Source organism: Xyrauchen texanus, chromosome 31 (genome assembly GCF_025860055.1).
Source record: "Xyrauchen texanus isolate HMW12.3.18 chromosome 31, RBS_HiC_50CHRs, whole genome shotgun sequence".
Taxonomy (NCBI): Eukaryota; Metazoa; Chordata; class Actinopteri; order Cypriniformes; family Catostomidae; genus Xyrauchen; species Xyrauchen texanus.
Window position 1 is genome coordinate 24712124 of NC_068306.1, and position 13139 is coordinate 24725262.

Sequence of the window (13139 nt, forward strand, 5' to 3'; positions counted from 1 at the left end):
AACTGCGTAATGTTGTGTTTAAGGGGACATATCAAGGAAAACAGGATTTTTCTTTGCTCTTTTGAAATAAAATCTACAATAAAGGCATACTGAAAAATTCACAATGCAAAGTGATATGAAATATATATACCTTGAATGCACTGTAATCTGCCAAATGCTTAAATGTAAATGTAAAGTCCAGGACCATTAATAGATTTGTTGTTGCAGAAATGGGTCATTCAGATATTGTCATGTACAAGATGTCAGAACAATCAGCACATGAACGTATGACTGCCCTTTTTTTCATATCATGGCCTATTTATTATTAAACAACTTGTTACTCATTTCACATGCAATGAGGTTAGCCAATCATGCCAGAGTTTATTTACAAATAGAAGTCTGAAAAGTACAGAAGCAAAAACAGAATAGTTTCATAGCTCTTGACATTCCGCTACATTTCAGAGTGACCTGGGGCTGTAAAGCTCCAAACATAACATAAAAGCACTTAAAAGTAGTCCTTGTGACTCATCCGTGAGCTTCGGGGGAGGGCAAGATTATCAGTGAATAGTGACTTATATTTTATCTCTTTTTGTAAAGAGATTATTTTGAGATCTTAGACTGGCATATTCTAGCAATTTACATTATGAATATGAATGTGAATTCTCGGTGTGTTCTATACTATTAGAGCTACAATCGTTTGCTACAATCTCTCTCATGTGTTTTGTGTATCTGTTTTTTTGTTGTTTTTGAAACCGACAGGCCGAGCCAGCCTGCATGGCAAGTCATCTCTTCGCATTGAGAGGGTTCGATCGGAGGACCAGGGCTGGTACGAGTGCAAGGTCCTGATGCTGGAGCAACAGTACCACACTTTTCACAATGGCAGCTGGGTTCACCTCACAGTCAATGGTGAGTTTACAATCTCAGATCAGTTACCCTTGTTGCTTATAGTGGTCAATTTCAGATCTTGGTCTGAGAACAGTGTGCCTGGATCATCTTATAAAGATTAAGCTCAGCCCAGAGCATCTTTAGTCTCTTTCTGCCTGTAGCTATGACACAGTGTCACCATGCCTCCTGGGTTGTGTTGCCTAGGTAGCCGACATTCAAATCCCCAAACTGGTTGCAGTACATTAACTCTGGCTCATGGCTGTGTGATATCTACTCTGCCTCTATGCGGTTAAACTCCTGTAATAGACAACAGCTTTAGTAAACTCCCATTAAATCAACAGCAGTGAGTTAGATTGCTCTTTCTGGTATTTAGATTCACAGTTATAGAGAGCTTGAACTGATTGTGATAGTTAAAGTGTAGGTAACTTATTGGGTAAGCTCAATGGTGTGACACAGGATGACCAAAATCTCATGGTATGAGTATTTTTATATCATGGTGGTAACTGGTAACAGAATATATCACAATACAGGTATTTTGCTGAAAATGAAATGTAAAAAAGTGTTGCATATTAAATTGCCATATGGTAATTTAATATTTAATTAATTGAACACTTTTCAGAAGAAAGGTGCATTATTTTATCTTATTAAAAATGTAAATTAAAAATAATAATTTCATCCAAAATGAAAGTGTGGCACCAGTGCAAAAACCCTTCACATTATGAATTGGCGAAAAAATTATCGAGATTACAATTACAGCGGTCGGAATTAAACTATATAATCGTGAAAAGTGCCAATTTCAGCATTTTCTCTTTACAAACATATTTTTTGAGCCGTTGTGTGCATGAATGCAAAGGCAAATCAGAAGTGTTTAAATTTGCCTCAAGAAATATCAGTAATGCTCACTATCTAAATTATACTATGCAGAATTTATTCAAAATATGAATAACACTTTATTTTTCATGCAACTAAAATAATAAAGCAATTCAGAAACACAGTTCTATCAGGAAGACTCACAGACTTGAGTGAAATTTAAGATGACATTTATTTGATGAATATAAAACAGAAAAGTAATGTCTCTCTTTGGCATAGCCTGCCTCCTATCTCCATTATTGTTCTCGGAACCGTCATATCCTGCCTGAGATAGGAGGCAGGGGCGATGAGCCTTAACTGGTGGTGGTGGGGTGGTGGAGGTTGCCGCGTTAGCACACTGAAACAGCAATGTGATAGATTGTGAGCAGACTTATAAAGCAATGGCTTACATGTGATTGGCTGGGAATTACTGGTGCAATGATGTACAGCTGCTAGTCTTCCCGCTAGAACTGCGCTGCGCTTACATTTCTTAGCTTGTTTTGATGCATAGCCCACATAAAGAATATGGGATGCAGCTGCCCTGAACAAAATAAGTATTTTAATATAAATTCTATTAATCAAAATTAATAATTGTGATTTTCGTCATAATTGTGCAGCCCTTGCTGGAGTTAAAATCATATAAAACTATAAAACTTTACTACTAAATGGATAGTGCAGACTTCAGTTTCTGATTGGATGAGCCACATTTAAGCCACTGTAAAATAGTTGATACTCTATACGCGCACATGACCTCACTTCAGTTTAATTTGCTGCAACGAAAAATAGAAAATGCCACAGTGCATTTAATCCTGTCTTTTAATGAAATTGAGTGCTATTCGAATTTGATCTGAACATTAAAATGTATGTTAATGCCATGCCATTTTTTTTGGACAGTGGGTGGGAGCTATTGTGGCTATCATGAGGGCAGCTTGTAAATGTAGCTGTGCCTAATCAGCTACATGAGACCACACGGCCCTGTTGCAAAAGTGAATTTGAAAATGTGTGTAAAATCTTAAACCTAGCAGCTCAGCACACACAAGTTGGAGTGTTGACAGGCCAGTTTATCAGCTGCATGTTGGTGTGTGTGTGTGTGTGTGTGTGTGTGTGTGTGTGTGTGTGTGTGTGTGTGTGTGTGTGTGTGTGTGTGTGACTGTGCCTTGCAGTCCTGTGTGACTAACACACTAATATCAGTAGTGTTTCGTCTATGAGAACACACAACCAGACAAACTATTTAGTATTATTTTCTGCACAGAGCAGGGAAAAACACCACAATCCAGCCAGATAAAGCCATTCATGAGACATCATACTGTAAGAGGATGAGAGGGCACACTCGTATACATATGGCAACCTAGTCTCATATAATGAATGTTACTCTATATATGTACATTTTTGCAAACTGACTTTTACGTGCCGCTTTCTACATTTCGCTGCAGTTTCCAGGGGAAATGAACGCTAGAGTCACTACAACTGTGCGATCTATTCATTGTCACAGATATCATGAGTAAAATTGCTGATTTTGATAATTGTGAAACAGAATGACATGGTTGCTTAAACTGTTTTTCATTTAACATTTTAAAACACTATCTGTTAGGATTAGATGTTGGTTCAGGGTAAGGATGTTTGTTTTGTTAAACTCTCATTTATCAGTCCGGACACTATTGGTTAGGTTAAGGGAAAAGTTTTAGGTTAGAGAGGTATATTTTACTCATTAAAACCTAAAATTCACCTTATAAACTTTGTTTGATTACAACATCATTTGGCTCGGATTTGGCGCCCTCTGCTGGACATTTAACTTGAAAACTGCAGCCAAACGTGGAACGAAGAACGTAATTTTTGCAAAATGTTGCAATGTTCACCTAAATTTCATGAGACCTGGCTGGCATATGGATAGGAGAAACCATAATGCAAAATATGGTGGCTTGTTTCCCGCCTAACAGTTTAAAAGAGCCAATCGGCTTTTTGATATAGGCGTCTCAAGGCTCAATATGGCGGCTACAGGAATGGATGTACCACCTTACAGTTATTCAGAGCACACTTTCAAACTTTTTTACACAACATTAGAATTTAATTAGAGATTAAATGATACATTAGGCTGTACTGTAATATGTTTACATCTCTTCTGTGTGACTGGCAGGTCCTCATCCCCCATTAGAATTTCTCTTATATTACTGCAGACTTTTGTAAAAAAAAAATATATTTTTTCATATATCTGTGAATATTTGCATGCAACACTGATGAAGTGCTTTGAGTAAAAAATGTAATTGCTGACATTGTTTGTTGTCAGTGAACACAGTTATTGTGTGTTTGGGGCCATTTAGGGGGCAGTTTGCATGTGTGGGGGGTAAATTAATGATGATCAAGTGGCTCTCTGGAAAGAAATTAGCTCTGTGTTAGCTGCTGTCGCTTCATGCCTCAGAGCTGCAGTTTTTACATTTCCTTTGATATTTTCACACTCTCTCTCTCTCTTTCTCTCTCACACACACACACACACACACACACACACACACACACACACACACACACACACACACTTGTGTTGCTTGAGGTGTGAGGCATATGTCAAAAGTGCTAAGAATGGGGGGGAGGTGATGTAATGGTATATCAATGCAGCAAAACATTTTAAGCACTCATACAGGTGATTGTTACAGCGACAATAATAAAAATAGGTTGTTATTTACTCATCCTAATGTTGTCACAAACCTGTATTACTTTCTTTCTGTGGAACACAAAAGAAGATGTTCTGAAGAGTGTGAATGCTGCTCTTTTCCACACAACAGAAGCATACAGCGACCAGGAGTTATCTAGCTCTTAAATGGACAAAAAAAAAAAGCACCATTACATGTTTTCTCATGCTATTCTTTTCATACAATACGATAGCTTTAAGTGAAAATCAGACTGAAATTTAAGTTGTTATTCGCTGAAATAATCCCCTCTGTTGTAGCTCTCAAATATATATTCACACTTGCGTGTATATAAGCTTAAAACGTAAAAATGAGTCGAGCAAGGTTTGATTTTAGTGACACCTAACGCTATTGGTTCCTACATTTCTTGTGACCAATCGCGACACGGAATGTGCGAATAAACTCAAGCATTTCTTATGGTGCTATATGCAATTTTTGTGTCCTGTATGTTTCTTGACTGCCACTGGTCTTTATATGCTTTCGTTGTAAGGAAAAGAGCAGCTTGAACATTCTTCAAAACATCTCCTTCTGTTTCACAAAAGAAGGAAAGACATTAGTGTGAAACGGCATGAGTTAATAAACTGTTGATGCTTTTTGGGTGAACTATTTCTTTGAATGTGTCTAATGTCCATACTGTGTAAATATAGTCCCAATCCTCAAACAACTTTGTCTCCTTCTCTTCAGTGCTCTGTTGCAAGGCTGAATCTGTGTGGGGAGAATAAAACTCTAGCACAGAGCAGAGTGTGAGACTCTCTGCTTCCTCTGTGATATCAGAGCACATTTACTCTCAACTCGTGGTCATCACTAATCCTCTGGATTTAAGATTAAAATTGTTGCAAAGTTGGAGAGAGGAAGCAATTTTTTTTACTAGACTCCCAAGTAGCAGGGCGCAAACACCTAATGGTCACTTTTATGTTTATCAGGGACAAAAACAAAACTTTTTTCATTTCGGTTCAGAAGTTCTGCAGTCTCCTTTAGGTTACCAGTTAGAACAAAATTAAAGAACGGTTAATAATGTTCTTTTTAAAATGACAGTACTCTGTGTTAAGGGGTGGGTGAAATATAAATTGCAGTGTTGCCAGATCTCGCAAGTGAAATAAGCAACCTGGTTTGGAATAACAAGCCCAAAATAAGCCACTTGCCTCAACAAAATAAGTGTAAATAACCAATTCATTTTTTTTTCCTGTGTGGTGGATTTATCAGCATAGAAATCATAACAGCGTACAGTTAATTAACTGTTAAATATAATTGTATTTACTGATCTGCTTCTGAGTCAAAATGCGGCAGCATCAAATCTGTGTTAATGCATAATGTAATCAAATTATTGTCACAGTTTGTCTCCACCATGTTCAAGGACTCTTATTTTGAAGTTTTCTCCTGGACTTCATTTCCCAGAATCAACTGCCCTAATCACTTCATCTACCTGTATGCCATTCCCTCATTAGTTTCCATGTGTATATAAACCTTCTAGTTTTGTTCATGATTTGTCAATCCTTGAATTATGTTTGTATTGGGATGTTTGAAGTGTTAAGTTGTGCTAGTTTAGATTTAGTGTTTGTCCCAGCATTCTGTTCCACTCCAGCGTATGTTCCACTCCACTTTGTTATTAAAGTATTTAAAGGATTCTACTCCTGCGTCTCCTCTCTTCCTCTCCCAGTCCTTGGACACCAAACGTTACAATCATATCTAAGAATAATTCAGTGAAGACTTGGAAACATTGAGAAAATAACTTTTTACCTTGTACCTGGTCTAGCCATTCATGTATATGTAGTAATTATACATACATAATTGTTACAAAGGTCTTCATTCAGATAATTTAACATCCACAACGGGCAACTAGGCATAGACATGTGTGATTGAAGAGGGTTTCTTTCAAAATCAAAGCACAGGTTTAATTCTTTCAGGCAAGATGAAGTAGTGTAGTTCCAAAAATGTACTGTAGTAAACCCTTTGGCCTTTGGTTTAATTAAAAAATTATCTGAACAAAATGAACTGGTTATAACCGGACACCAGCATTTAAAAATATGTAAACTCCGGAACAATTTAAAATCACTTTGTTCTGGTATTTGGTTATATTCTGCTTTCAGTTTTCATTCCTTGAACCGTTTTTAGTCCCAGATGTTTGTGATATATATATATATATATATATATATATATATATATATATATATATATATATATGCATTCTGCATTGACTGTATGGCAAAACAATGCTTCTCATGCTGTGACCATAATACTGCTGTTGGCAAATTACTGTGAACACCTTCAAACTTAAAGGTGAAATATTCACAAACTGACCTAAATGAGGTCGAGACATTTTTATATTTTAAGGAATAACCTCTAAATAGTCCAGACAGGTAATGATGTTATTTTATAAACTGTTTATTTTGAAAGAAAGAAGAAATTGTTTAGCAACTAACACTGCTGAAGATATGGAATGGGTCACAAATTACGATTGTCGACCATTTGCCCAACAACCAACTAGATTAGCGATTAGCGATTTTGACTAGTTTATATATATATATATATATATATATATATATATATATATATATATATATATATATACCATCCATCATCCATCCATCCATTCATCCACTAAATTTAAATGTAGCACAGCTGCTACAGCCATATATGTCCATATTCAGATGCAGGTTTTTGGCCGGTTTGTTGATTTGTGCTGTTCTTGGAGCATTCCATAATGAATGCTATAATTGTTATGATTTTGAATCAAGTTAAAAATAGTCAAATACATTTAAACGTGCTTTTCATTTGTTTGCGCTCCATCTAGGTGCACTCTGCAAGAACTGTCTAATGAAAACGGCCCCTAAAAAATGTGTCCGATTGGGTCAGATGAAACAGAACCAGTTTAATTATACAGGGCTTTTTTTTTTTAAGACAGATAAGCCAACTAGTCATTCATATAGCCCACTGGCTACATGATGTTTTGTAGAATTCTTCCAGCTATGACACAGCAGTTGTCCTGAAGATTTTAGTATGTTCACAGTGTTCATCTGGAGCCTTGAATGGAACAGGATTCAAGTCTCTGGTGTTTCACTGTCTCTTATCTTTAGCCTAAAAGATGAAGTCATTGTCTGGTCAGAGAGGTGTAAATTGTTTTCTAGACATTTATAAACCACTATTAGATGTCATTCGGCTTATGTCTGCAGAACCTCAATTTTGATAAAAACATTACAAATCTTCTTTTCTACAAAGCATGTTAAGTTATAGGCTCTTTAGAAAGAGCACAAATCCAGATAAAGCTATGGGGACAAATGAGCACAACAGCAATTTTGGAAGTCTGCTATTGTCCTCATTGATCTACAGGATCCAGTGTGGCTCTTTGGAAATTCAAGCTGCTGTATGCTGCCATTTTAATTGGTCCATTAACAGGTCTGTGATTAGCCAAACTGATCCTATAGCACACTAACTGCAGGCCTGGCTCTTGAGTTAAGGAGCTGTCCATGGTCCTGATACTTTCAGGCCATGGAGCTGGCCATGGGATTGATGGCCTCACAGTCTTGTGTGAGTGCTGAATACTGTGCACTGTGAGGCCATATGCTTGTGCTACAATGCAGATGGCAACATGGCATGAGATAAAGACTTTTAAATGAGTACAGCACGACAGCAATAAAACACAATTCCGGTACTGGCAAAACTGATATTTGGCGCTCTACTTGTGATAGTCTGTTGAACAACAATATGTTTGTTGGTTTGTTGATGGATATAAGTTTAGAACAGGGTTGTCATGATACCAGAGTTTCAGTAGTTGATACCATTACCAGTGAAATTTCATGATTCACAAACACATTCTCTACTGTATTTAAAAAGTTAAATGTTAAAATAAACACTGACAATGAACATTAATTTTCTTGTTAATATTGTTGTTTCTTTAAAGTTGCTGTAAGCGATAAAAAAAAACTATTATGAAATTACATGCAGAAAATGTTCCTGTTCCCTGAAAGTTGTCATTGAAATAGTTGCCATGAAATATCACACTTGTCTCTGTAACTGCTCTAATCTCTGGAAACAGTGAGAAAAAAATACGCTACAGGAGTGTATGCGCATGTGTTTTGTGGAAAGAAGGAGCGCATCTTATTCTGTGATTAAGTCTGGCGGAAGTTCTAGAACTATTAAAATCGTTTACAGCACCTCCAATATTATTGAAACAACAGACAGCAGCAGGTTTGTTAGGCTGCAGTTACACTGCAAGGACAAATATACATTTTTAATATCTCATAAGGTGGGGCCGGGTCATGATTCCACACACCCAGCCCCTAATCAGGCTAATCAAGCCTCCGAGAGGGATAAAGGCTGACTGGAGACTGCAGTGCGACAGAGAGAGAGAGTTACGGGCAGCTGTCCGACACCTGTTTGTGTGTGTTTGTCTTTTTGTTTCAGTTTTATATTAAAATATAATTTATATTGTCAAGCCGGTTCTCGCCTCCTCCTTTCCATTAATCCCTTTACACACCTGTTGATATCTGAAGACATAACAGATGTTCTGTTTACTTAGTACTAGCCGATATGGGCATTTTGACCCAAATGTGCATTTGATTGTTCAGATGCATTACTGCGGGGTGCAAGTGCTTATCACGGAGCATGGTCACACTCCTGTTGAACATTCACCATACCATCTCTCTGGACTGTACTGTTGACTTGGGCTCCATTGTTGTTTGTAGTAAGTATATCATGTTTATTGTTTGGTTTTCTTGTTTTGTTGATGTGTACTTTTATTTTTGAGCATTGGCTGAAAGCACTATATAAGTAAATGTTTTTAATTTTGTCATTATTAGCGGTAGTAACTTGCATGACACAGTGTCATGTGCTGTCAATATGGCTGCGCTATGAGGGTGCTATCAGGTGCATTTAAAATTAAATAGCTGTTATTGGGTTTCTGATATGAGTCTTCTTCTATTGTGAGTGTACATCATTTTCAACATATTTAAAAAAAAAAATGCTATTCATGTCTTTATGCGTAAAACGTTTTTAATTAGCAAAAACTCACTAGTACACCTTTATACAGCATGTGGTAACTAAATTTAGTTGGTTATCGGAACCAGTTTTGAGGAAGCTATTTTGAAACTGTAAGCTTCTCAAGCTAAAAGCTACTTACAATGTGAAGTAAACAAAAAGTAGACTGAAGCTATGGTTGGTTAGTAGGTGTTAGTTTAGAAGAATGAGCCAAGTTACAGGCAGCAGACAAGCCTAGTTGTTCAGTTTTAAATAGTTAAGGAATGGACCTTGGTATGTTGTTATTGAGTGAAAATGAAGCTGACAACAGGCCAGCCACTAAAGTGCCATAATTATTGGTAAGAGTAGGTGCCACAGGGCACTACCATTACTAATGACTTTCTGCCCTCATTCCACTCTGTCTAAGTCATTCCATTGACTTTCTTTTGAATGTTGCATGTGTGTGAGAGAATATTTGATGGTTGAACCCTTTTGAATTTATTCTGTGACTTTGCAGCTATTGCCCACTGCAAAGATCTAATTTGGCACTGAGTTTGACACAACCTGTGTGAACCTATAAATGAATTTGCTATAGCACACCATCTATGTAGATTAAACCTGGACTGCATATGTGCAATTAGCCTTAGGCTATATGTCAGGAGTGGCTGCACAAGATAACAATGGAGGACAATGTTAAGGATTACATGTGTAAACAATGTCAGGAGTGGTTGCACAAGATAACAATGGAGGACAAGGCTAAGGATTACATATGTAAACAGATAAAAGTGTTTAAGGTGATTATATTTGTGTTAAATATGGAAAAGGAGAAAAAATCCTAAAATCTGCTTATGCTATGAGCTGTTGTGTGTGTTTGAGTACTGGAGTCAGGGGCCAGTAGTTTTTTGTACATTTTGGTTCATAATCTAGATCTGAATCAGCATGAGATAAAGACTATTTCTATTTCACAAGAGCAATCTGGGGGTTGGTGATGGCTTTTGTGTTGTATTTAATTAGCTATGGTTATGAGCCCATCTCCCTTTAGACTCTTCACCATTTTAGCTCTGTTTTGACTTAGTGTAGTTTTGGGAAGCCCTTGATTGTCACAGTAGTGCCATCATCACCTAGATAAACAATCGGAACTGAGGGAAAATTTCCTCTATGTTTTTTGATTGCTCTTCATTAATGCAGGCTTGCTTTTTGTGTTGTGTTGTGGTGAGCAAGATTAGTTTTTCCAAAATCACCCTGGGCGATATTATCCACTTGATGAATTGTACTGTATTTTGAAGGTAAATCTGAATGCAGTTCAGTGATTGAGTGGTTTATACAAGCTTATTTATTAACCGTGTTTTAATGCAGATTTGGAAACAGAATGCAGCCACTTTCTGTTGCAGTGAGCTGAGCTAGACTGAGCTTTATTCTTCACATTTGATATACGCAGAAATGAGATGAAGTGACAGAGAATTAGAAACAGGAAGTGAGTTTTTATGATCCATTACTGTGACAGCAGTAATGGATCATAAAAACACCATAATTGCATGACTTGTCTTCAAGACATTTTACACCAGTCAAAATCCAGTCACAAGTTTATGCAAGTGTGTCACAAGGGGGCCATATTTTTATTTTAATTGTAAAATTTTGGCAGTGCCTTGTGATCCGACAAGCTTCAGCAGAGGGCAATTTGTGTCGACATTGAACTCAGTGATTTTCAGCCTGGAGCAGTAATGTCGAGCTTAGCTGGTTTTTAATTGTCTTAATGTGATGCTCATGCAGTGAGATGCTGAAAAACGGCAAGGTACAATGAAATGGCAAATTCTGATGTGAAGTGGGGTTCAAAAGCAGTTCATTTCATGGTCATTCATTTGTGTTATTGACCATGTTAACCTTTGTACAAAAGGTCAGATTTCCTTACTTTCATTAGCCAAGTTACTCATTTAATTTAGGAATTTAATGTTTAATTGCAATTACATGTAATCACTTATAATCACAAATTGGAATAACTTGATTTTGTTCCCGTTTTCTATCACGTTCTTCGATCAGAGCAAAATTTGAGATGCTATGAGTTCCACCGGTTAGTTTAGTTATATTTATGAGCAAATTTTTCACATGACTTGTTGATGCAAAGTCATGTCACATAGCATGACACATGACACAGTGTGTTTCCATTTTAGTCATGCGTATGTCTTACCAAATAAAAAAATTATCCACCTCAAACAATTTTATTTATCTCTAGTATTTTTATGCACATTTTGGAAAATGTATTCACATCTTGGTGTTTCCATCCAGCATTTTTTATGCAAAATTCCAAAATAGAATAGATGGGATAGAAGCACAGCTATCTGTAAATAGGTGGAGAATCAAGGCGAGAGAAAGGTGGATCTTAAAGCAGGATATTTAAATGAAAACCTAAACAAAACACAAAAACATAATACTGGAAGCCATAACACAGGAGAGCAGAACAAACAAACCATTACAGCCAAGCACAGAAAAGAACTGACAAAGACAGAGCACATGAGGACAATATATACACAGGGACTAAAAAGGTTAACAAGAAACACCTGAGGAACAATCAGAGGGGTACAAGCAACCGAGACAAGACCAAGAACTGAAAATTATTTCAAAATAAGTGTTCATACCAGACTAAAGTCCCCCTTTAATGGGCGACAGCCCAAAACAACACCAAAAAATGAGCGAGGCAGTGTAGGGCAGGTGATGACAGGGTGCCAGTGGGCAAGATGGAGACCACAGGGATCAGGGGAGACTGCTGGCGACCACTAAGGGTCAGGGGAGGATGCTGGGGGCCACAGGGGAGCAGGAGAGGCCACTGCAGACCACAGGGATCAAGAGGACAGCCAAGAGACCAGGGCAGACCAGGCAGACAGCCAGGAGACCAGGGTGGACTAGGCGGATGGCCAAGAGACCAGGACAGACCAGGCGTATGACCAGGAGACCAGGGCGGACCAGGTGGAAGGCCAGGAGACCATGGGGGACCAGGCGAGACAGCAGGAGAACACTGGGAACCTGGCAGATGGCTATGAGAGGTTGGCAGGGTCCAGGCAACAGGGGACTCAGATAGCTCAGAGGTTAGAGCAGCTTGATACTCAAAGGACTCAGTGGGCAAGGCAACATGAGACTCAGAGGACTCAGAGGGCAGAGCAGCTGGGAGACTCAGAGGGCAAGGCAACATGGTACTCAGAGGTCAGAGCAGATGGGGGAATCAGAGGGCCAGGCACTGGGGGAATCAGAGGGCCTGGCACTGGAGAATCAGAGGGCCGGATTTGGGATCACAGAGGTTGGGACCACTGAAGTTGAGACCACTTCTGTCAAGTGAGTGTTGGGTGCCGCAGTGGGGTTACTGCCACACCCCACTGTGTAGGAGGAGAAAGCAAACCTTAAAGCATAGTCAATTTATTCGACCGAAGATAGTTCACATTTTCCCCCTGGTAGACGAGACTTATTTAGGCCGAAATGGAAAATGTCTTTTAGTTCAATGTCACTCCAGCTCACACAATTTACCAAATCAAAAGCCGCTATATCCATCAGAAGGTCAGTTTTTCTGTTACGTAGGTGGAGAATCAAAGCGAGAGAAGGTGGATCTAAATGCAGGCTATTTATTGACAACTTAAATAAAACCAATGACACCTTAAACAAAAACTCAGGAAGTCTGAGGAATGCATAACTCTGGAGAGCAGAACAACCAAACCATTAGTCAAGTCAAGTCAAGTAATTTTTATTTGTATAGTGCCTTTCACAACACATATCTTTTCGAAGCAGCTTTACAGAAGATTAGGCATT

At 38.1% G+C, this 13139-nt stretch overlaps 1 protein-coding gene across 1 annotated transcript in view; it reads left to right on the forward strand.

Annotated features, from left to right (window-relative positions):
- LOC127625230 (protein turtle homolog B-like) overlaps positions 1 to 13139 on the forward strand; it is a 175384-nt gene that overhangs the window by 64479 nt on the left and 97766 nt on the right. Inside the window, exon 3 of the mRNA XM_052100389.1 lies at positions 739 to 885. Within this exon, the coding sequence (XP_051956349.1) occupies positions 739 to 885 (147 nt within the window). The remainder of the gene's footprint in view (positions 1 to 738; positions 886 to 13139) is intronic.